At 50.9% G+C, this 25,162-nt stretch overlaps 1 protein-coding gene across 1 annotated transcript in view; it reads right to left on the bottom strand.

The window, feature by feature from the left end:
* The window catches only part of LOC115857025 (polycystin-1-like protein 2), an 85,715-nt gene that overhangs the window by 22,766 nt on the left and 37,787 nt on the right, over window positions 1–25,162 (bottom strand). The window contains 15 exon segments of the mRNA XM_070044123.1: window positions 492–638; window positions 2,270–2,448; window positions 5,286–5,374; window positions 7,532–7,773; window positions 11,658–11,853; window positions 12,412–12,634; window positions 15,280–15,411; window positions 16,086–16,212; window positions 17,255–17,316; window positions 17,319–17,377; window positions 18,973–19,054; window positions 19,056–19,160; window positions 20,695–20,827; window positions 23,847–24,040; window positions 24,729–24,874. Coding sequence (XP_069900224.1) covers window positions 492–638; window positions 2,270–2,448; window positions 5,286–5,374; window positions 7,532–7,773; window positions 11,658–11,853; window positions 12,412–12,634; window positions 15,280–15,411; window positions 16,086–16,212; window positions 17,255–17,316; window positions 17,319–17,377; window positions 18,973–19,054; window positions 19,056–19,160; window positions 20,695–20,827; window positions 23,847–24,040; window positions 24,729–24,874 — 2,116 coding nt within the window.

Consider the following 25,162-nt stretch of genomic DNA (forward strand, 5'->3'; position numbering starts at 1 on the left):
GTGTGTGCGCACATGCATGTGTGTACATTTGTACCTGCTTATTTGTGTTTGGGGACAGATGTGGAAGGATGCACGACAGGAAAGGGGGTGAGGGAGTGAGTAAAGCAAGGGGAAACATGCTGAAAATTGCATCTAGGATAAAACAACATGAAGAAGAAGCTCCAGGTGGCCAGACGTTGAATCACCATTCAGATCAGTCTGTTCACTCATGTCAACAGTATTATTCTGTGACATTCGTAAGTAAATATGGATAAGTGTTCCATAACTGTTATCACCCCCTGAAGATAATTCTGTCTTGGAGGGTCCATGTCCCTTCAGGGCTGTTTCATTGCAACAAGAAAAGCTGGTTATTAATGTCACACACTCAGAGCTGCCCCGGCCCACTAGCTGAAATGTGCTTTTATTTGGCTGTGACTGAATTATAACGCAACTTCCCTAGAGATGAAAGAACAAAGTAAAGAGCATTTGCTTAAAAAGAGAAAATATAGTACCTGAATTGTTTCCTGTCCTGCTCTGTGGCCACTGGAAATACCTTGTCAAGGACACAGTCTCCGACATTGATGGACAGCCACGAGTTGCAGAGGAAGTACCACTTACGGTCCATTGCCAGGTCATGCACCAGCACCCGGCTTACGTACCTGGAAGGGACCCACACTTTTGACGATAATGTGGTGGTGGGATGAGACTTATTTGGACCCCATGAAAGTCCAAACCTGAGCCCAAGAACGAGAACTCTTGGAAAGAGACTTTATATTTTTCTTCATTGCTCTTGGTGACTTGATCAAAATGCCCCAATCAGTGGGTGAATTTGGCCTCATGTGGGGAGTTCAGCTAGTGTAGACCGCCAGCTTGGAGGCTGCCAGGTTTTCACAGATATGCTGCAAGAATGTGCATTCTGAAACTGTGAACCCTCATGCAGGGCAGCAAGCCCAGGGTCGCCGGGCTTTACAAGTGAGGAAGGCCAGGTTGTCGTGTGTATAGGGAGGTGCAGGCTTGAGCACACGAAACTTGGTCCTCCTGTGGGCTTCCATCCAGAGAATGAGCCTACCGTCCATTCAGCACTTCGTGGCGATCATCTAACCTGATTTAGATCTTTGAGGCCCAGGAAGAAATGAAATCATCTTGCCTCTGCTGGGAGGTCAGATCCAGCAGCAGTTGCTTTACAGGGAAATAAGAGTAATGATAACAAGAGGCACTCTTTATTGAGCATTTACTGCACATTGGGGACTGTGCTAAGAAGCTCTTGACATGCACTTTCTCCTTTCAGGAAGGATAGTCCCATCAGGCATGCAAGAGCTACCTCTGTTGAGGTCACACAGCCTCCTGGGGAGGCTGACATCCCCTGTGACCTTTGGGTATAGAACCTGGGTGTGATCAAAACCCAGGCATCTCAGCCCAGCTCAGGACAGCTCCAGAGCCCCCTGTGTGGTCAGCTGAGCTGTCTGTGGGCTGCATCAAAGCTCTTCTCCTTCTGCCCATCCTACCTCCTCCCCTCCCTGCCCAGGGGCTGATCCCAGGCACTCCTTGGATAAACAGCCTCCATATTCAACTCCATCTCAGAGCCGCTTCCCAGGAACCAGCCCTGCAGCTGAGGATCTTAAAGCATTAATGTATTAGTGTTTTCGTCTTAAGTGAGTCAAAGACAGTGGTCTAAATGCTGTGTTTTCCTAAAGCTGCCAGCCACCGATGAGTGTTCAGGCTGGAGACCACCCATCTGGGTCACTAGTTTTGGCCTCAGACAGTGGGAAGGAGTCTTGGCTCTGAGCTTGCCAGCTGTGTGACCTGGGCAGGTCAGTTATCTTTCCCGAGCTTAGATTTTCCCAACTATAAAACAAGGATAATAACAGTGCTTGTTGCAGAGGGTCACTGTGAGCATCCAGTGAGAAAAGCACAGGAAGACCTAACTTAGTGCTCTGCAGAAGAGCTGTTCTTAGGTCTCCTACTGGAGAATCAGCCCAATGTCTCATCTACTTTCCTCGTATTGGGCAGGGTTTGTCTTTGCAATAGGCATCTATCCCATTTTACAGATGGGAAAACGGAGGGCTAAATGACAGGTTGATGCTGCAGATGTGTCAAGGGAGGGACTAGCATTGTGTGGCCTGTGGACTGGTGGGCCTCTCTGACCCTTGGTTTCCTCATCTGTGAAATGGGGATCCATTCTATGTGTCTTACAGAGGCTCGTGAGGACCAGCAAAGCAGCAAATGCACAATGCCCAGCCTTGGTCGTGGCACTTAGTAGGTGCTTGTGGTTTACCCACCCCTGACTCACCAGGATGGCTGGTCCCCTGAGTTGTCATGCCATAGCCGCAGGCCCCTCAGCTCCCCCAGGGGAAACAGGGTGGAGAGTAAGAACACATCCACTCCTCCTCACTCAAAACCCGGGATGTCGGGGTCTGACAGGTGGTGGGGCTCACTCTCTCCATCCAGGCCATATAGGGTGACAGTCACCTGAAATCCAGAGACCAGTAGTGGCCAGCTCCACGTGGTAACTGAGCCCCGTGTTTCACTGGATGTGTTGAAAAACCAATGAAACCCAACAAAGCATGGCCTTTTCACCTCCTCTCCTCCCATCTTGGACCTGCCAGAGTTATTTTTCAGTTGTGTGAAGATTTTGGGGTGACACTATCAGCATTCACATCCTGGAGATGAGTTATACTCATAAAATGCTTCCTGATGACCTTTTCAGACTTCTCGAATATTTATTTGAAAGGGCCGTAGGGCAAGAACTGGTTTTTCTCCCTAGCGATTATATTCTCAGTGCCTCCCAGAGTTCCCGGCTCTGAGACAGGAATGAATGACGGCCCACTACTTTGAAAATACATATTCCCAGGCCCCACTCCAGACCTACCAAGAACACTGGGCACAGGGCTCAGGAATCTGTATTTTTCTGAAGCCATCCTGGTGATGGCTGGTGGCCATGCCTGATTTCCTGAGCCAAAACCAACTACAGCAGATGACACCTATGCTCCACTGACATCCATCACTCAGCCTCACCACGGTGGGGTTCCCACGTCCAACTGCCAGCAGCTGTGCCTCTTTCCCTGGGGGTTTCTTTGGCTGTTAGAGCAGCAGGTTGAAGGTAGCAGAGAACTGATGGCCCCTGCAAGCCATTTTCCACCAATGCCTGGGGGGATTGGTGGATAAATAACCCAGTTCACTTAGTCCTCAGCTGGGATGACTTTGAGGCCCACGTTCCTTACTGTTTTCCAGAGTTCCCCAGTGGGATTGGGCTGCAGTTGCCCACGGGGGTAATGGGGTTGATTATGCGCCCCTTATTTGTTCCTTCCCTTCCCTACCTGGCTTCCCACTCCTGTATGTGGTGTCCTGGGATCCCCTCTCAAATCAACTACCTGTGCTTGAATCCTTGTTTCAGAGTCGGCTTCTACAGCAGAGTCTCCACTGTAGACTTTCTCAGTCAGATAATTCCTTGCTCTGGGGCTGTCCTGTGTGCTGCAGGATGTTTAGCACCATCCCTGGCCTCTACTCGCTAGGTGTCAGTAGCATCTCTTCCTCTCCCAAGTTGTGACAACCAAAACCACTTCCAGCATTGCTAGCTGTCCCTGGGGGCCAACCAATTGAGAACCACTGTGCCAGGAGCACCGAACTAAGACAGTATCAATTGAAAGGTGACTGCAACTCTTCAAGAAGAGAAATGGCCTATGGATCACAGATTTTCATTCTTTCTTTCCCTGTAAGGTCAGCTCTTCAGTGTCAAATGGAAGTGGGATGGATGTTTCATTAGATGGATGAAAGTGATTCCTGCAATTATTCAACAAATAGTTACTGAGCACTTACTCTATGTTAGCTGGTTGAGGCCCTAAGATGCAGCAGTAAAATTTTTTTTTAATTTAAATAAAAATAAATAGGGCTTCCCTGGTGGCGCAGTGGTTGAGAGCCCACCTGCCAATGCAGGGGACGCGGGTTCGTGTCCCGGTCTGGGAGGATCCCACATGCTGCGGAGCGGCTGGGCCCGTGAGCCATGGCTGCTGGGCCTGCACGTCCGGAGCCTGTGCTCCGCAACGGGAGAGGCCACAGCAGTGAGAGGCCCGCGTACCGCAAAAAAATAAAAAAATAAAAATAAATAAAAATATACATAAATAAAAATAATAAGATTTTAAAAATAAACAGTAAAATGTAAGTGGACACATGTCCTGCTCTCATGGAGCCTAATGTCATTTTTTAAAAAAACAGGGACTTCCCTGGTGGTGCAGTGGTTAAGAATCTGCCTGCCAATGCAGGGACACGGGTTCAAGCCCTGGACTGGGAAGATCCCACATGCCGTGGAGCAACTAAGCCTGTGGGCCACAACTACTGAGCCTGTACTCTAGAGCCCTCAAGCCACAACTACTGCAGCCCGCATGCCTAGAACCCGTGCTCCACAACAAGAGAAACCACCGCAATGAGAAGCCCTCACACTGCAACGAAGAGTAGCCCCCGCTTGCCGCAACTAGAGAAAGCCCGCGCACAGCAGCGAAGACCCAACTCAGCCAAAAAATAATTAATTAATTAATTAATAAAAAACAAAAACAAAAAAAACAATGGAGATTTCTCCAGGATAGTACACACAGTGCCTGTGGTTCTCAAACCGTGTTCCGTGGAGTTCCATGGAGCACAGTTTCAGTAAAGGAAGCTTGGAGGCTGCTGCAGGGGATGCTACCTTCTGATGAGTGATAGGGTGAGGCCAGACTTAACCAAGGATGCTGAGACATGACAGAGACCACCTGCTGTATGCTCCACAGCTAAATTTAAGGATTTCAGAGAATTCATAAGCAAATGGAATTGCGTCCTCATGACCTCTAGTCAGCCTTCTCAGGGACAGATGGATGCCAGCTTATCAGTTTTCCTAAAAAACGTAATTCAAGGCTCGTTTTCAAATGGTTGCCATTGTTTGTTTCTTTCCTTTCTCCCCTTTCTCTTAGAAATTCTGTTTTCCCCTTTATTCATTGATAATAGTCTACTGACTGTTCTTCATATGTGAGCACATTTGTGTGCAGGTAACCAGCTGTCTGAATTATTTTTTAATAGGATTAAATGAGAAGACCAGTGAGTACAGTACCAGACCCCAACTCTCCCTTAATCCACTCCTCCTTTATATTTTTAAATATTGGGGCTTAGGGTGTTACTTTGTCTGGCAAAAGGATACTTTTCTCAAAAAAAAAAAAAAAGCAAAAGTGAAAAAACCCTACAACAAAATCCACTGGGCTAAAGTAACTCAACAATGGACTGGCAGGTGCTTTGCTGAGTGGGACGTGCTGATCAACCGAGGTGTCTTGCAGGTCAGGTACCTTTGAGGAAGTGGCTGCCCCCCTCCGGTGTCCGGTATAAATTGTCACCAGGTAGTGGTACTGGGCAAAGGCGTCATTGTCCTCCAGCACTGTGACCTTCACCGGGACAGAAGGATGGCATTAGGAGGGCTCTGCTTGGTGGGTTCATCCACAGCACAGCAGCCAAGAGTGAGTTGGGCATTCATGGCAATTAAAGGGGGAAAGCAAAACTATGTATGCTATTGATTCATTCTATCAGGTGTTCTTTACAACAGCAGGGTTTTAAGTGAAAACCAAAACTTTTAAAATAAAAAAATACGTTCATTATTAAATATCACCCAAAGTAGTCAAATTGGAAATGAGCTTGGTATTAAGCTGAGAATGTTTGATGCTTGAGCTGATGAATGCAAACTCTGTTCATAAATAATTTCTCATAACCTTGGTAACCAGATTGTGCCTCTAAGGGAATTTAGAAGGAATGAATGTTAAGTTGTTTTCGCAGAAAATAAATAGCAGGAGTTGGTCAGAGCTGCAGAGCGCTCTGTGATGAGCTGCCCAGATCTCCTGTCAATGGAGGGCTGTTTTCCCAGTTGCCCAGGTGGTGTAGCCAGGAATGCAAGAGTCGCCTCTGTCAAGGTCATGCCCCATCCTGGAGAGGCCGATATCTAAGAACAGATTGATGCATTGCCCAAGATCAAGACCTGGGCTTCTCAACCCAACTCAGGACAGTTCTAGAGCTCCCCAAGGGGTCCCCCAGCTGTCAGTGGGCTGCATCCCAGCTTGACTTCTCCCCCTGCCCATCCTGCCTCCTTCCCTCCCTGCCCAGGGGCTGATCCCAGGCACTCCCTGGTAAACAACCTGCATACTTAACTCCATCTCAGAGTCTGCTTCCCAGGAATGAACCTAAAGCTGAGGGACTTAACGTATTAATGTTAAATCCCTTGGGCAGATCAAAGACAGCAGGATAAATAGGGCAACTATTACCTTTTTAAGTTTCATACCATCCTAACACGCTGAGAAGTATTGCTGTGTATAGGGGCGGTAGGGAATGTTGAAGGTTTCAGAGCTTTGTGACAATGCATCCTTGTATTCATTTGTGCGCCCAGTCACTCATGAATGTTTGTTGAAGGCTACTATGTGTCAGATGTGATGCACGTATCAGAAAAATAATCAGAACTTTGTTGTCACAATTGGTTGCACAAATGGTTATAGTTTGATCTCGTTTCTATCCTCAGACCTGACTTATTGTCGGGCAGATCTGGGTTCGAATTCTGGCCCCTGGGAGGGAGGTGGCTTTGGACTAGTTAATTGCCCTCTCCGCTCCTCAACTTGCCTCCTCTGTAAAATGATAGAGGTGCTATGCAGTAAAGGGTGAATTCAGCAGGCTTGGGTTATCCAAACCCCACACATTCCAAAGCATGGACCGGTTTTGGCCAGCTCATGGAAGATAACCTCTAAGTCCTTGAAATAGCCTGCATGATAAGAGTGTCTGACTATGTGGGGCCTTGGGCCACCCCAGGCAGTATGTGCTAACGATGTGATCTGTGGTGAGGGCTTTGGGCCACGCTCTGTCAGTCTGACCTAGGCAGGCATGGGGAGCAGTGGTTGCTGGAGACTAACTGAAGTCAGTCATGCAGGCTCCATACCTATGGGACTTACTCCCAAGAACACCGTGGGCACCAAGGCTCAGGGGAGCTTTCCTGGTTGGCTGTGCTTCACATGTGCTGTCACACGTCGTTGCTAGGAGAATTCATCTGTCCCTAGGACTCCACTGGGAGAGGAATATTAGAAGCTCTTGCCTGATCCCTCCTGGACCCTTTCCTTTGCTGATTTTAATTTGCACCATTTTCACTATAATAAACCATAATCGTAAGGATTTATTTATTTATTTATGGTTTATTATAATAAACCATAATCGTAAGGATAGTGGCTTTTTTAAGTTCTGTGAGTCCTAGCAAATCACTGAACTCGAGGGTCTTGGGGACTCTCAGCACAGTACCTTCTCCTTGGGGCTATCGTGAGCATTAAGTGGGGGTAGTACCTGGCACATAGTAAATTCTCAATAAGAGGTCAGTTTCATACTGCTCCTGATACTTTGATGAACAAGGACATTTTACTGGTCAAGAGGCTGAGGGGCCAGCTTACCTGAGATGACTCCAGGGGTCAAGGCCTGGATTTGCAGCTGGCCCCTCAGCTCCCCACCTGGGCTCCATCCCCTGGAGCCCCTGCAAGGGGACACTCCTGTCCTCCCTCCTGCTGCTGGGGACTGTGCAGCCTCACCTTGGCCTGATCCTGAGCGTCCTTCCTCCTCACCCAGATCACCACCAGCACGTAGGCCACACAGAGGCAGCCTATGGTGGTCACGACCACAGGGCTGTCCGCGAAGATGGCAAAGAGCTCAGCGGTCTGGCGGACGTCCACGGCATTGGGCATGACCAGGAGCGTGCTTCCACAGAAGGTGAGGTGGTTGCAGAGGCGGTGTATGTGGGAGCGGGTGGTCCGTGGCCCCCGGCAACCCCAGAGAGGCCCTGGTAGGGATATTCAGGGAGCACATCCCCACCCGCCCGAGCTCAAGTGGGGAGAACTGTGGGGGGGACACTGTCCTGGGGAGGGGCTGGGGAGGCTGCTGGGAGACCAGCTCCGGGATTCCTTTGGGCTTTTTTATTTAGTTAAGAATTAATTTTCAAATGCAGAGAATAATGTCTATAATAAGCATCTTTGCACCTGTCGTCCTCAGTGAGCAACTGTGTCCGTCTTGCCAGTCTGCTTTGCCTTTTTTAGGTAAGAAGTATCACGGGTAAAATTGAAGTCCCTTCTGTCCACCAGCCTCCAAAAGCAGCCGTCATCACACATTTGGTGTGCGTCCTTACACTGCGTTCTCCCACCGGGTGCTCATTCACTGGACAGCTATTTGTCGGGTGCTCCTTCCAGGCCAGGCGATGGGCAAGGTGCTGAGAGGACATTCAGGGTGACCAACTCATCTCAGTTTGCCAGAGACTTTCCTGCTTCTCACACTGAAAGCCCCCTTAGTCCCAGGCAAACTGGGACAGTTGGTCATCTTACACTGAAGAGCAAAAAAAAAAAAAGACGGAGGTTGGGGGAACCATGCAAGCAAAAGGGAAGGACAGATATTTAAATACTAAGCTGGTGTCTCAGCACCAGGAAAAAATGCTCTAAATTTTACCCACCTTAGATCGAGGCACCTGCGGCGCCCCCGTCCTGGGCTCATGCTTTGAAGAGTCCCAGTGTAGCCGTCCTCAGGCTGCGCCCTTCCGCACAGGATGAGGAGTCGGGGGCGGGGCGGGGCATGCCCACCACAGCACATACCACTCATCCAGGACTAGGGCGAGGTCCTAGGTGACCCCAAGAAAGATCCCCCGCTTAAATTTTGCACTCTGGATGCCTCACTTGCCTCACCTAGTCCTGGCCCTGGCACGCCCACTTTTAGACGGTGGTTTGGGGACCTGGACCTCAGAATTCCCTGTTACAGGGCCTGCCCGGACCCATTCCTCAGGGTCGTCCTTCTGTGGAGGACTGGCTACTGCTGTGGCCATCCCTGGGCACAAGGGTGGCAAAATGTGGGGAAACGGGGTGTGTAGATGGAACTTGGGCACGAGGTCCCTGGCGGTGTGGGGAGTGCGGTTGGGGGAAGGAGGAGACAGGGATGAGGCAGGGCAGGGCCCCCATCCGGCTCTTAATTCATACTCTGAACTTAGGGGCAGTCCTTCGCTAAAGCCCCCAGCCAGCCTGCAATCCACCCAGGGCCATTTGGTGGGTAAAGATTTAATTCAAACCCACAACCCAGCACTACCTTTTCATTCCAGGGTCCACAACGAGGTGGTAAGGTAGGAGGCAACAGAAAATACTGGCATGCGGAAAGTTCTGTGCCCAGCACCTGGTGAGGAAGAGCCCGCAGCAGCCCAAACATCCCCGCAGGTAATTCTTTTACCTTGAATGAGCCACGGAGAGAGGCCGAGCCCTCCAACAGCTATGGCGTCAACTGCTTTATTGACAGATTTCACATGGGTCTTAGTTCCATGTTTGCTCACCGTTTCCCAATCCTGCTCAGCATTTGGCATACAGCTGTGGGTCTTACAGGAACCCTTGGCACACCCAGGAGGGGTGGGGCTAGTTCAGAGAAGAACCCCAAGCAAGTACCAGTGACAAGACCATCTCAGCACTGGGAGCCCAGGGACCAGACCTGATTTATGCCTAACATCTTTGCCCTCCTGGGTTTTCACAAAGACTTGGAGGACAGTGGCTTTCCCTGTCTTTTCCAGCATGAGAGTCCTTTTGAAAACCATAAATTAATCTGGAAAGACCGGAAAATTTTCATGAGATCCCCTCGTGACAGTAGTTTCACCTTTAGTATCCTTCGAGAAAAATGTACAAATAAGAATGCAGTTCTCAAACACCTTGCAATAATTCTGCATTTCCCCCCTGATAAGGTCTGCAGTTTACAGATTTGGAACTTTCTTTAGTTATTTTGAGAATACAGTGGTGGTTTTCCATCCAAACTTAGTGATCGCATTTACTTATTGTTTTTCCCCATTCACTTATTTATGGCTCCTCAATGATCTCTGTATTGAGATCTCTGTATCAACATCTATATAATGAGCATCAGGTACACAATATTGGGTTAATATAATTTTGGCACTATAACACAGCTCCCACATTCTTTTTTTTTTTTTTTTTTGCGGTATGCGGGCCTCTCACTGTTGTGGCCTCTCCCGTTGCGGAGCACAGGCTCCGGACGCGCAGGCTCAGCGGCCATGGCTCACGGGGCCCAGCCGCTCTGCGGCATGTGGGATCCTCCCGGACCAGGGCACGAACCCGTGTCCCCTGCATCGGCAGGCGGACTCTCAACCACTGCGCCACCAGGGAAGCTCCCACATTCTTTTGTACACCCCACATTCGTGTATGTGTGCATTAGTAGCTGTATATTCTTAATAACATAATAAGCACCTGGGAACCCATGACTCCACTCAAAAGCTAGGAACTTTCCAATAAGTTACGTTTAGCTAAGTGGTCCTCCCCCAATCCGTCCCCATGCTCCCCCTCAACCCAACCGCATGCTGAAGCCTATGTCCATTGTTTTCCTTGATTTCCATTTTATATAGTTTTGTCTTCTCTATGCTCAGAGTGTCTAACACAGCAATCACTTTAATCTGTGGAGCACCTCCTATGTGCCAGGCACCACATTAAGTACTTTATACCCCTAACCTCGTCCAGGTCCCACCCTGTGGTAAGTGGCAGCCATCCTTTGTCCCCATTTGCAGATGGGAAAGTTCAGAGAGGTGGGGTGCCTTGTCCAAGGTCACCTTGCAAGTACTGGTGACGTGGGATTGGACCCAAGTCTGTCTGATGGCAGAGCCAGTGCCGCCAGCCCCTGCACCATCCTGTTCTGAGCCCCGGCCTTGGAAGGCAGGCTGCAGCGGGTATTCTGCCAGCAACGTGGGGATCAGACAAGCTTTTGGTAGCGAGGACTCTAAAAGGTTGCAACACACCCAGGGTCTCGTTCACGAGGTACAAAGACCTGTGCTTCAGGTGTGGGGGACCCACTGTCTCTTGGACATCTCAACGTGCCTTCGTCTCTTCTTGGCACTTTGAGGGGGGCTCCCTATGTGTGGCAGCTGGAAGCAGGAGTTGACAAGGAAGCCAAAGATGCAGCAGAAACAAACCCGGAAGGAGCTTGGCTTTAAGTCCCCTTCTGTGGCTCTGCTGGGACCTGGCTTCTTACACTACTTATGACTGTTGTCATTGGACATATGTGCCATTTGCTTCTTGTCTGTGTCCTCTGCTAGACTGAAAGCTCACTGGTTTTTCTCATCATTGTATCCCTATCAGTTGGCCTTGCACCTGGTGAATATTTGTAGAATGAATGAAAGAAGGTATATGGTGTAGGGGATGGAGACAGGTGTGTGACAAATTTCAACTAGATGTGGAGGTTGCTGTTCTTGGGGAGGGTATGGAAGTCCAACAGAGGGAGACTGAAAACATCTGCCACCCAAAGAAGGTGGCATTGGATTAGGCGATCGAAGGGTGAATCGGAGTTTTCCAGGCGGGATAGGGAAGAAAGGTGTCCTGGGGGAGACAGCAGCATATGCAAAGGCATGGAACAAGGAAGGGGGACACTGATACCTCAGGGATGACTTTTGATGGCCTCAAAGCCAATGTCTGTCACCAGGACAGTGTCATGGGCTTGGGTCCTTGGAGGCAGAGCTGAGCTGCCCTGAGACAGGGATCTGATTGCAATTAATAGGGCCCCATGCCTCCAAGGGCTCTGTGAGCTCTGGAGAAGCAGTGCGTCACGTCGCTTAGAGCTTTTGCTCTGGGGACAGACCTGGGTTTGAGTCTCAGCTCTACCACCTTCTTATTTGCTTCCCTTTCCTTACCTGGCACCTGGAGTTGTCCCAAGTCCCCTGGACCTCATCCCAGAACACACAATGGGACAGGAAGGTGGTGATGCCAACTGTGAAGTCCCTGCCGGGGGCCGGCTCCAGGTCAGACTGGGGGATCACAGTCAGATAGTAGATGCCTTCTCCAAAATGCAGGTCCTCTGGGCTCAGGATCCATGTGGACAGCCCATCTTCAGGAAGCGGGGGTCCGGATCAGTCTGAAGCCTCATGGAAACTGGACTAACATGACGGGAGAGGGGCACCAAGATGCCTTGGCAGGGAATCTGATCCTGATGGCTGCCCCGATGTCCTAGGAGTACCCTCCCCTCCTGAGACCAGGAGCATGGAAGAAGAGGCACTCCCAAGTCAGGGTGCTGAGCACAGCTGCCAAGTCAGACTGACCAGGGCTCAAATTCTGACTCTGTCCCTTCTTGACTGTGTGACTTTGGGCCAGTTACTTAACCTCTCTGTTTTTATCTGAAAAGTAGAAATTTTATTCTTCTTCATCCCTAAGGGCTATTATGAGGATTGTAATGAGTTCAGTTCTGTGAGTGCTTGTCAGCTTCTTCAGGGCAAGTGTTCACCTAATATCACCTAGTAATAGTAATAACACCACCAACAGAAATAAGCACTGAATGTAGCAAGTGTTTTCCTGTTTTTCTTTTTCCCTATGGCCCTGATTCTCAAGTTTTAAGCTGGTCACAACCCCCAGGAAGCAGCTCAAGAAACTGACCCAGTGGTGGGACTACCTGGAACAGCCGTTGGCAGGAGGTGAGCTTGGGCGTCGTCGCTGGTCACGCTGGGGTGGTAGCCGTAGCCCAGGCTGAGCATGAGTGGGATGTCAGGTCTCCAGTGCAGCTGGATCCCCAAAGCCACACCCCCTGAAGTCAGGTTCACCCACAGAGCTTCAGGTCTGGTCAGGTTCAACACAGTTGGCTCGCTGTGTCCTTCTGAAAGCTGAGGCAGCAGGATCTGTCATCAGAAACAGTCAAATCAAGGGTGTGCCAGGACAGGAATGCCAGTGAGCGTCAGGGCTGCTGGGCAGGGTGAGCCCCTGGGGACCCGAAATCCACCCTGCGCTCTGCTCTTTCCACTAGTTTCCGGGGGCTGCCGTGACAAATGACCACAAACCTGATGGCTTGAAACAACACAAATTTATTCTCTTATAGTTCTGGATGCCAGAAGCCCAAAACCAGTCTCACAGGGCTGCAGTTGGCAGGGCTAGTTCCTTCTGGAGGCTCCAGGGGAGAATCCCCTTCTTTGCCTATTCCAGCTTCTGGAGATGCCTGCAGTCCTTTGGCTTATGGCCCCTGCTTGCATCACCCAACCTCTTGCTTCTGTCATCAAATCACCTTTTACTTTTCTGGAGTCAACTCCCCCTCCGCCTGCCTCTTAAAAGGACCTCTTGATGACACTGGGCTCACCCAGATAACCCAGGATCATCTCTATATTTCAGGATCTTTAACTTGAATCACATCTGCAAAGTCCCCTTTTGCTACGTCAGGTGATGTATTCACGGCTCAGGGATGAGGATGTGGATAGCTTGGGGACGTTTATTCAGCCAGTACTCATCGAGCTGTTCACCCCAGCTTGGGGCTGCATCTGCACAGAAAGTGCACAAGGATGGCATATGAACTAGTGGTGGTGTCGATCAAAGAGTGGAACAAGTAAGATTAAGTTAGGAGCACAGGCCGCAGAGGCACAGAGACCTCTGTTTGATCTTGACTCTGCCCTGTATTAACTCTGGGACCTCTGACCAATTAACAGACCACTTTGAGTATCAGTTCCTTTTCTTTTTCTTTTTTCCTCTTTTTTTTTGGCCTCACTGCACGACTTATGGGATCTTAGTTCCCCGACCAGGGATCGAACCCAAGCCCTCAGCAGTGAAAACACGGAGTCCTAACCACTGGACCGCCAGGGAATTCCTGAGCCTCAGCTTCTTGTCATCAGTAGAATACATAGACTCACGGAGACTATTCAGAATGTCATCATATACAAAATACTGAGTCAGGTGCCAGATACACAGTAGCGCTCACCAATTAGTTGCTGCTACTCCTCTGCTTTTACTGTTACATTAGAATTTCTCACAACCACTGTCCATTTAATCAGCTCTCCAGCTTAACTGATGCCCTCCATCCCCTTTTAAAAACAGACTGATTAATGCCCACCATGCACTTTTTATTTGCTCCTGGTGGCCCTCTACGGTAGACACAGGAATATGCCACCCAGCTCTCCCTTCTAGGAAGGACCTCCTACCCAGTCACAGGGAGTATGGTCAGCAGACAGGCTCCAGCTCTCAGCTCCTTTAGGGTCTGCCCTGAAGAATTTATTACTTATATTCCCTAGAAGCGGAGGACCTGCCATGCCACGCAGGGCCACAAGGGAAGCACTCGGTCAGGATGCAGGAGCAGGCAAGGGGGAAAGCGTAGTCCACAGCTTTATTGGGGTTTCCACAGGAAAGGCAAGACAGGGCATAGAAAACAGCTTAGGATTGGCCAGTCTGAATAATTCCAGCAGACTTTGGCTATAGGGCTGGTCTCTAGTTGGTACCTGGCCCTGGGATGATTTGGGGCAGAGCTTGAATATTGGCCTGGTGTGTGAGTGAGATAAAGGGGGTGGTTGGGGTATAGACTCAGGACTGGTTGGCGTTCACGTGAAAGGTGTGCCCTGGCAGAGCCCTTGCTCTCTCTGAGAACTGGCTGGCCCCGGGAGGGGCAGTCTCTCCCCACCAGCAAGGTTTCTAAGGTATCAAAACATCATAACATACAGAAGATAGCAAACACGATTGCTAGAGCCCTGGTGGCTGCTACTTGCTGCAGAGCCCCCTCTGGGTTGACTGAGCCTCTGTGGAGTCCGGATTGTAGTCTGACTTCTGTCCAATCCTGTTTTCTTTCTTCACTCGCCACAAGCATTGATCTCTAGCAAGCATCTTGCACCACAAACACCTTCTCAGTGCCGGCTTCCAGGGAACCCAACCTACAACATCTCTCTAGTAATCCTGGCAGCCCCTCCTACCTGTCAGGCTGTATGCTCAACAATAGACAGCTGTGTCTGATCCCACACCTGCTAACGTCCATCGTACTTGTGATTGTAAGGGTCTGTTTCGATGATAGCTCTCATAGAGTGATAAGTTAACAAAGTAGGAGTGTAAAAGAACTATTTGCATAAAAACTTAAGTTGAAGGCTTTGAGAAGACTCAATAAAGATGAGTGGGGAAAAATTGTTATTGAATTAGTCACTGATGAGAAAACTGTAGAAGATTAGAAAAAAAGTCATTAAAATCTCAAAAGAATCTGAACTCGTACCAGTGTGCCTACATTTTTTATTCACTTTAAAGAACATCTAACCATGTTCAGGGGATGATTTATGTAGTGAAGATGATTAAAATTCCAATCAACAGATTTAAAGAAACTTTCAGTTGTACACCTTAAGATTGATGATGTACATTTATAGTTTTACGTTAAAATACAATGCTTAAGGGAGGATAAAGATCATTTTTAATGATTCTCTTCTTTAATCTTTTTCTTTTTTCCCATAACCGACGAACTTTTGGTCCCAACCAAGTTGAAAAAGAAGACAGAAGCACCTCCTGACTTCTGAGAGCACCCCGAGTCTACCTTGATACCCTCCGACAGATTCTTCACAGGGATGAGCTGTCCACTAGGGCTGGTCAGAGGGAGGCCACCAACAGTTCCACTGACATCGAAGTGACTTCGTGCTGGGAATGGGTTCTTTGGGAAACTCTTCATCTGAAACCAGGAACAAAGAGTGTCAGCCAAGGGCCCCGAAGGCCCGAAGGTGACTAGTTCCCTGTGTGAAGGATGAGGTTTCCTAAGATGGGATGGACAAGTGGCTCTTGCCCTGTGGGGTGACTGGGAGGGCCCCCCGCCTTTAGCTGCTGCTGTCTGTCCTGGTATGTGTCTTCCCTTCAGGATTGTGGCTTCAGAAAGCTGGGCCTAGAGACCCAATCGGACTTGTTACAGCTGAGCAGTTACTGGGCTATAAACAGTCTGAGCCTTTCTTCCTGCAAAGCCAGCAAGTCTCTAAGAGAAAGAAGTTTGTCTGCTTTCTCTGAGGCTCAAGGAGCAGAGAGTCAGATGTGCCCTAATTTGGGAATGGAAAGAGCCCTGAGTTTACTGTTTCCTAGCTATGGAACAAAGTCTGAAGAGCTTAATTTCCAATGACTAACTAAACCAGGGCTGCTGGAGAAATTCCACAGCACAGTAGAAAGAGGATGGACTGGGGAGTCAGAGGCCTGCCACTTTGCTTGTGGCCTCAGGCAAGTCACTGAACCTCACCTGTAAAATGGGCATAATAATTCCATAATTGACAGGGTTGTTATCAACATAAATGAGCAAATATATGTGCAGGTGCTTTGCAAACTCTAAAGGGCTGTTCCCAGGGAGATTCCTTCCGTTGTTACCCTTATGTCCACAGGCACCCTACCATCCTCCATGGAGCCAAGGGAGGGGGCAGCAGGCAGGGTGAAGGTCGCAGAGCTGGCAGCAGCAACGTGCACAGGGGAGCCTCGCTAACTCCGGGGCTGTATTCTTTCCACAAGGTGAGAACAGAGGTGCCAGGAGAGAGGGGAGAAGGTCAGAGTCAGAGGAAGATCTGCCCACCTCTTGCTCTACAGGGATCCCGGCTTTAGCACCAGAGTGGGCGGCTCTTTTGTGATCCCTGTAGATAGTTCTGCGTATTTACATCAGTAGGAGCAGCATAGAAGGCAGCCAATGTCTCCACTCTGGGCTGGCGGCTCCCTGAGGACAGGGCTGTGGCCAGGTTTGCCTACTGTGGCACCCCAGTGCCTAGAGCAGCGCCTGCCTCATGATGGTGGTCAATACGTATTTTGTTGAATGAATAAATGAGCTTGGCTGTAGACATTTCCCCAGACTTATCTCCCCTACCTACTTGACCTCTGATGTCATGGGCTCCCATAAAGCCATCTTTACTGGCCTTTGACCTCATCCCATCCGAGTAGGCTGGGGATCTGGTTTCAGACCCTAGTGCTGATCCGGATGCTGCTCTGGGAAACTGCCCCTGGGATCCAGGAGAGCACCCCTGGCAGGAGGAGCCAAGGGAGGGTGCTCGGAGCCGGGGGTCTCAGCGGTGCCTGCAGCGTCGTCCAGCCCACAACTGTCAGGAGGAGGGATGGAAGGGGGAGGGCATCCCCAGGTACTAGAGGAGGGCTCAGTGAGTGGTAGGCAGGAGCTCCACGGAGAAACTCCCAAGGCAAGTGCGTCCGGAATCCCCTCAGGTCCACGGAGCAGCAGGCTTGCCAGACACACTCTGGGTGAGGTTAAAAGTGGGCTAGTCCCCTTCATTCTGCTCCCTCACCCGCACAGCCCAACATGACCCGTCTCTCGGGACACATGTGTGGCTCTGACACTGGCGTGGTGCTCACCACGTCCCTTCCTGTGCTGCACAAACACCCAACACGGGGACCTTCTCTTGGTGAAAAGCCCTTTCCACTCTAGGTCCCATCACTTCCCCCACTGCCAGGCAGGTCTCCTGGGCTCTGCCTGTCACAGGGTCTTGGGATGTGGGTGTGGCATGAGCCAGGTCAGGGGATGCCACAGTGTAGCTGGTTACCTGTTTGTGTACACGGAGATGGAGGGGGCGGCCAGCATGGCTGGAAGGCCCCCGGGCAGTCCCCACCTGGCAGGACGGCGGCCTGCATGTGCCCCACAGCTCCTAGCAGCTGGGGCACTATGGCTGTCTGGAAAAGGAAGCAGGGGACACTGCTGTGGACCGGTGTCCGTATACCACCTCTGGTTACTGCCACCAGGCTAGTGAGCCCTTTGGCAGGGACTGGCAGAGGAGCAAGGCGGAGACCATGATGGAAGGCCCCTTCCTGGGCACCAGGCGCTGTAGGGAGCCAAGAGTGAGCACTTAGAAGATTCCAGGCTCTGCCAGCAGGTGCTTTACCTCCCCTGCTTGGCAGAGGGGGAGACAGAGGCACAGAGAGAGTGATGACTTGCGGTGGCCACGCACTGATAGGGGGAAGTGCCGGGATCACGGCAGGGCTCACTGTGCGCCTGTCCGTGCTGCTCCATTGGACCCTGACATCTGCCCACAGCCCAGGTCTTATTCGTGGGGAAATGGAAAGTCACAGGCAGAGCCATTGCACGGGGTCACCCGGGCTCAGACTCCAGTCGCCATGCAACCCAAGCCCTTGGGTGAAGATGTGGCGTCGCTGAAGCCAAGGCAGGCGTGGGGAGCAGGAGGGCTGGACGTCTGTGCAGAGTTCCTATCAGTGCGCAGGCTGCGCGTGTGTGCATGCGTTATGTCTGATGGGTGTGCGACCGTACGTGCGTGAATGTGAGTGTTATGTGTGTGTTGAGGGGGACTGGGTGTGAATGTGTGTGTGTGAGTGTAAGTGTGTGAATGTGTGTCTGAGTGAATGTGGTTTGAGGGTGTGGGAGTATAAGTATCTGAGCATGAATGAATGTGCGTATGTGGTTTTGTGTGTGACTGCAACCATATATGAGAGTCTGTGTGTTTGTGTGACTGTGTGGCCCTGTGTGAAGATAGGAGTGTAAATGTGCATGTGTGTGAGTGTGTGCTGGAGTGTGTGCTTCCCGATGTATGTGAGCATAAATGAGTGCCTAGAAGTGTGTGTGAATGTGTGTGTGTGATTGAAGGTGTGTATGAGTGTTAGTGTTCGTAGGTGTGTGTGAGTGTGTGGATATATGTTTGAGTGTGTTTGTGTGACCACGTGCGAGAATGTGTGTGTGAGTTCTTCTTGAATGCAGTGATGGCTCCGCATGGTAAAGGGCTGTGGAGCAGCAGGTAATGGGTTCTGTGGCTCCGTCATGATGATGTCCTGGGGGCTGCGGCCGCATGAGGCTGTGCTGCAGCTCTTCTTACTCTGGGGGCTGCCTCTCTTCTAAAGATGTTCTGTATCCTTGGCTAAATGAACCAGGAGTTGGATTCAAACTTGCAAAGGTGAGCCTACGATCTCTCCAACGGGTGGCCTCTCCAGGATGAGGCAGAGCTTGTCCACCTACTACAGATGAGGAGATGAGGCTGCAGGAAGTTGTGTCACTGGCCCACGTCACAAGGCTTGTGAGTGACAAGGTCAGGGTTCAAACTCAGGCTGCCTCTTTTGAAGGCTGCACTTGGCCTGCTGTACCACACTGCCTCCCAGAAGCTCTAGTCTCTGGAGCCTTTCTTTTAGCTCCTAGAAGGGACTTTAACCTCAGTGCCTCAGTTTCCTCATCTGCAAGATGTGGAGAAAGATCCACCTAGAAGTGCTGGTATGAGCTGGGCACGCGGTAAGCGTGACGTCTGTGTCTGGGCTGGGACACCTACCTGGCTGCCATTGGCCCCTGCAGGCTCTTCTGGTCTGTCCCTCAGGGAAGCTTCCAGCACGCTGCACACAGCCTGGAACCAGGTCTCCGGTGGCCTCCTGGTGCCTCTGGTCCTCAGGATGGGCCTCGGCACTCACTGCCAACAGGGCCTCACTGGCATGCTGCAGAGCCCGGCTGGCCTCCTGCTGGGTTCACCCCAAGGAGGAGAAAGAACAGCATGCGCCCCTGCCTGGGTTAGATCAGCCTCTGGGCCATTCCAGGGACCAGCGCTGCAGTGGAGGGGAGCAAGATGGGGGCTCAAGCCAGGGAAAATCTGGGCTGGGCCCATCACACAAGCTGCCTGTGTCGCTGACTTGAGGCCAGGTGTCTCTTCCCTATCATGTGCTAAGTTCCTTCAGGACACTAGCTACATGCATCTCTGGATCTTTCCCAGAGTGCCTTGCACAATGCCCAGCACAGAGTAGGCATTCAGTAAACATTCACTGACTTGAGATAGCCGGCCGGCTGGATGGCTGGCTGGATGGCTGGCTGGCTGGATGGATGGACATAGCACTTACTCCGATTTTGTAATTATATGTGTATTTGTGAAACGGTTTAGTAACTGGCGGGCCCAGTTGTCTAAAAGTGCCATGAAGGCAGAGGCCATGTCTATGTGATTTGCTGATGAATTTTCAATGAGTTGCATGGTACCTGGCATATACTAGGCATCGGGGAAGCACTTATTGAATGAACGAAAAAATTAATGTGTGGATAAATGAGTGGAAGGGTGGAGAGACGGATGTATATGTACGTGTATAGATGTATGTGCATAGAAGGGATGCATGAGCAAATGGATATGTAAAGTGGGAAGTATGATATTAGGGTGATCAGGGTCCCAGAAATAAAGGTCAACATAGCAGGCTCCAGGACCAGGAATGTGAGGGGGACAACCTCCTGACAGAGTGGGTGGGGCAGAGCCAAGACAGCTGTCCCCTTTACCGCTTAGGCTTCTTTATTGACATTTGTCTGCCACAGCGTTGGGAACGTGGTGATTCAATTTGAGTTCTCCAAGAAGCAGGCCCTAAGGCAAGAATTTGAACAACCAGTCATTTATTTGGAGATAATCCCAGGAAACGCTGGAAGCAGAATGGGGAAGTGAGACAGAGAAGGGTAGGAAGCCAGTCCAGGGGGTGTGATCAAGCCACTTACCTGGGGCTCAGTCCTACTTGGGAGGTCTCCACCAAGAGGAGCAGGGGAGCCGGGGTATCTGTACCCCAGCCCATTAGTCACTGAGAACTGCATTGACCCCCTGATATGTCCAACCTGCCATGTGGGCAGGCAGAATGGACTCTGGAGGGGAGGTCAGAGAAGGCCCCCAGGCAAAGAAAGGCAAGAGCTGGCAGCTGGACATCACAGTGCACTCAAGTGGGGGACATGGTCGGGTCAGCAGCAGCATCTGGACACACCCTTGACCACCCAATGATTAGTTAGATTCAGGTGTGCACCGGCTGGTGGGGGAGTGAGGTGTGTGAGCACACAAGCAGAGGGAGACACAGGGCTGTGAGAGGGGCACCTTCCCTCCCTTGGCATCGCCCATGTGGGACCCTTGGGAACAAGAAGGCAGAAGTCTTGGAGGCCCTGTGACTGAGGGACCTGCGACCTGGGTTGGGGTTTGTTGTCAGCCACCCACCGCAGAGGTGCACGTCCTATTGCCTGGCTCAGCGGGTGGGAACTACTCACCTGGGCCAAGGGCGTGAGCTCCTCACTGTGGCGGATCACCTCTTTCAGTGCCTCGGCCAGCTCCTGCACCTTCTGGATGTCCCCCAAGGTGGTGCTGACCACAGGCAGTGACCCCGCAGACACAGGATGTGCTCTCTGACCTTGGCATAGACATAGGAAGGTGGGGAGAGGAAATGTAATTCCAGTGGCTTGATGAAGCTGTTTCAGAAAGATTTGGGGTCTGAGAAAGTGACCAGGCTCATGTGGGGTTTTCCAAAGCCGGTAGACTTCTTCTTGTCTCCTAGGATGTGTGGTGGGCAGAATCATAGCCTCCCAAAGATAGCTACATCCTAATCCCTGAAATCTATGGATATGTTACTCACATGGCCAAAGGCACTTCGGCAGAATCGCTTTGGAGATTTGATTAAGTTAAGGATTCTGAAATGGGGAGAGTATCCTGTATTAACCAGTTGGGACCAATGTAATCACAGGGGTCTTTACTAGAGGGAGGTAGGAGGGTCAGAGTCAGAGAAGATGTGATGATGGAGGCAGAGGTGGTGGAGAGGGAGAGGGAGATGGAGATGGGGAGAGAGGGACAGAGGGAGAGGGTCAGGATTTGAAGATGCTGGTGTTGAAAATGGAGCAGGAAATGTGAGCAGCTTCTAGAAGCTGGAAAAGCCAATGGGTGGATTCTCCTCTAGAGCTTCCAGACAGTTCACAGCCCCGCCACCGCTTTGGTTTTAGCCCAGTGAGACTCATTTCAAACTTCTGACCTCCAGAAATGTAAGATAATAAATATGTGTTGTTTTAAGTCATAAAGTTAATGGTTATTTGTTATAGCAGCAGGAGGAAACTAATACAGGATGTCTCAAGCTTTCTGCAAATCTTGAAATCAAATCTGTAGTATCTGGGGAATTCCCTGGCAGTCCAGTGGTTAGGACTCTGCACTCTCACTGCCAAGGGCCTGAGTTCGATCCCTGGTCAGGGAACTAAGATCCCATGTGCCACATGGCACGGCCAAAAAAAAAAAAAATCTGTAAAACCTGGCATTATTTAAAAACAAATGGTGTCTCAGGGTCTCACTGTGACTAAAATGGCATGAAATTCAGAAATTGGATTACTTTGTTGGCCCAGTATGGATGGGGGGTCTTGTTGCAGACTTGGGTCCCTGTGTGCCTTTGGGGCAATGGGGACAAGGATCCCTCCAGCCATCCCTGAACTCCAGCCTTAAGCCAGACCTCCTGCGGCTTCCGGGGAGCATGCTTTCTAAGCCGCAAAGCCCTAATGAGAGGGGCTGGCTTTGGCTGAGGCAGAGAAAAACCTAAGAATATAATTTTAACACCACCCCATCGAACTTTCTGCATTTATAGAGATGTTCTGTTCCTGTTTTGTCAGTAACATAGCCACTTGCCAAATGTGACTACATATTAAGCCCTTGAAATGTGGCTAGTGCAACCAGAGAACTGAATTTTTAACTTTATTTCATTAAAAGTCATTTTAATTTAAATGTACGTAGCCAGACATGGCTCATGGCAACAATCTGGAAGAGCACAGATAGAGGTGAGTAATCCCTCTTACCCTCCCGTCCTGCTTGCTACTCACAACTCACTCTTCTAACCGTCTTAACAGTCTTTCACAGCAGCTGCAGAGTTTGAGCATGTCTGCCAACAGCTCAGGGTGCAGCCAGGCTTCCATTCAGGGCGTGGCTTGGATGGAGGAAAGAATAGCCCTGTCTATGAAGGGACTCCTGTCAGAACGTTCTGGAAGGAAAGTCAGGTAATGGATAATCTCATGTTTGCCTCTGCAGCTCTTCCCCATCCTTGGTCGCCATCCTGGAGGCTGCTTTCGTGGAGATGTCACTGGCTGCTGAGCCTCTGGCTCGTGGATTCACTCAGCGGGAGACGAGAGGGCAGGAGGAGAGAGAGCTGGAAGCTTTGCTCCCGGCGCCCTCCCTGCCGGGGTTGCCTGCCTCATCCTTCAAAGCCACCGGTCCTACCGGGGAGCCCCCTCCACACGTAGCTGCCCCTTGAGGATACTGGTCACTTCAAGGTGAGCCCCTGGGGGCCTGTGTTCTCTGTCGTTTGTTTCTGAAACCTTGCCCCCGGTTTTCTCAACAGAGCCCTTCTTAAAATCTTCTCCATTGCCCAGTTAGAGCTTGACGTCTGTCTCCCGGCAGGACTCTGGTGTTTCATGAGAAGACCTTGTGTCAGGCTGTGCAGTCTGTGTGCTTAGGACCCCAGGGCATCCAAAGGGAAGTTTGCTGTAAGTTATGCTCGGGGTGAATGAGAGCCAGGTGGGGTGTGCTGGGGGTGGGAGTGAGGGAACTAGGTGAAGGAAGGGGCTGCGGTGAGAGGGCTGGAGGTGGGCAGGGGAAGAGCGAACCTGGGTTTGCTCCTGTCTTCACCACCTACTGGAAATGTGGACCCGGGAAAGCTGCTCACATCCTCGGCACCGTGCTGAGGACTTTCAGGCAAATCCTTCAGGAACCAGAGGAGCCTGTCTTCTGTCCTCCGTGCCCAGCAGGTGTGATGCTGTGTGTGGTGCACGCAGGTAGCATGCCTGGGAGCACACACTGGGAGTGGAAGTAATCATACCTTTTGCCAGAGTTGTTTCTAATGCTAGGTTGTAGCACATGGAATGGCCATTTTTGTGGATTGAAACTGGTTGAATGTTGGCAGTTTCATATGATTTGACCCACAGCTACAGTGAATGTAATTCTTAACATTCACCACAACCTTATGAGGAAAATACTGTTATTGTCCCTGTTTTCCAGGTGGGGAAACTGAGGCTTAGAGAGATTCAGGCCTGTGTCAATAGAGATGGTAAATGACAGAGCTGGGACAACATCAAACCATTAACCGTATGACCAAGATGGGGTCACTTTTCTCCTCTGGGCCTCGGTTTCATCCTCTTTAGTAGGAAGAGACTGGAGTGGTACCCTCTACATTCCCTCCCGCCCTAGAAACCTGTGGCTCCGTGAGGCTGAGCAGAGAAAGCAGCCTTCCTTCATCCTGTGTCACTCACTGAAAGGACCAGAAGAGGGAGGTGACATCAACAGCTCGGGAGGCACCAAAGACTTCTCCACAGGTCCGTGGACCCCACTGCCCACCCCGAATGGCTGCATACAGACCCCAGGGCCCCAGCAAAGGGACAAAGGAGTCCATCGGGAGCACCTTTTGCTGGCGTCCTCTCTCAGCGGCTGCCCGGAGCCCGGCCCTTGGCACTGCTGGTCCAGCACGGATGACACAGACCTGGCCAGCTGGAAGATCTGCTCAGGGCCATGCCCGCCCTACAGAGTGGCGGTGACATTGTCCCACACTGTGGCCTGAAATGCCGCATCCTCCACACGGGTGCCTCCACGTGCGGCCTAACGGGAGACCAGAGACATGCTCAGAGCAGGAGGGTCTCATCCCATCGGTTCTTGTTCCAGAACCTGGAGCCTGAAGTTCCTGGCCTGCACGTGGTGAAGCAGAGCAGCGCTGGACGGCTTGGCGCCTGGCATGGGGGCTCTTCCGAGGCTGGAGGGCAGGGGACCCACTTGTGCCAGCAGCCAACGGCCACCAAAAGCAAGTCTCAGGCAGGTCATTACTTCTCCCCTCACTGCCCTCCTCATCGTGCTCTCAGGCCCTTCCACTCCAGCACGCTTCTGACCCTTGAAGTTCACTTGAGATTTTATCCAGCCTCTGCCTTATAGACCTGTTGGCTGATCTGGGTCCTCCTTCTTCTGGACTCTGAAGGCACTTGGCCTAACTCACCTCTGGATCCTTCTGCCGCCATCTCCCTCAGGTCCCCCACCCCAAGTCCCCCAGGCCCTTCCCCTATACTGGCCACTAGTCATAAGATCTACAAAGGTAGAGACCACATCTCCTTTGTCCACGGCTATATCCCCAGGACCGGGCACATAGTAGGTGCTCTGTAAATACATGTTGAAGGAATGAATGAATCAACCACTCATCTGGTCATACCCTTGGCTCCCTTCAACCCGGCCACCCTTTTGTTGAGGTTTAGACAAGTCAAGAAGTTGTCTTAGTAGAGAAACAGTGGCTGCCAGCCACCTTAACTGCTGCCTGGGTCTGCTGTCTGTCACCCACGTGATTGCAGACAGAAATGACCACTGTCAGCATGAAGTCATTGTTTTCTGCTCCAAGTGGCAGGTAAACTGATGGGAGGGCAGGTTCAGGGCCACAGTGTAGACAGGAACCTGGCAAATGGACATTGGACAATTAGGGGGGCATCTCCAGGCCCCAGGGACACTGTAAACCCACCAAGGTAGAGCCTGATGACAAGGACACAAAAGCCACAGCTCGTGAAGTCACGGCAGGCACTCGTGGACTCCATACTTCCCGGGAAAAGATGGCCGTTTATGCCAATCCACTGTCGTCTCTAAGTAATCACATGCTGCTGTGACTTTGGAATAATTTTACTAAAATCCATGAAAGTTTTCAGAAAAAGAATCCCCCATTTACAAGCTTTTTAGAAAAATTCAAGG

This window comes from Globicephala melas, chromosome 19, assembly GCF_963455315.2.
Source record: "Globicephala melas chromosome 19, mGloMel1.2, whole genome shotgun sequence".
Classification (NCBI taxonomy): Eukaryota; Metazoa; Chordata; class Mammalia; order Artiodactyla; family Delphinidae; genus Globicephala; species Globicephala melas.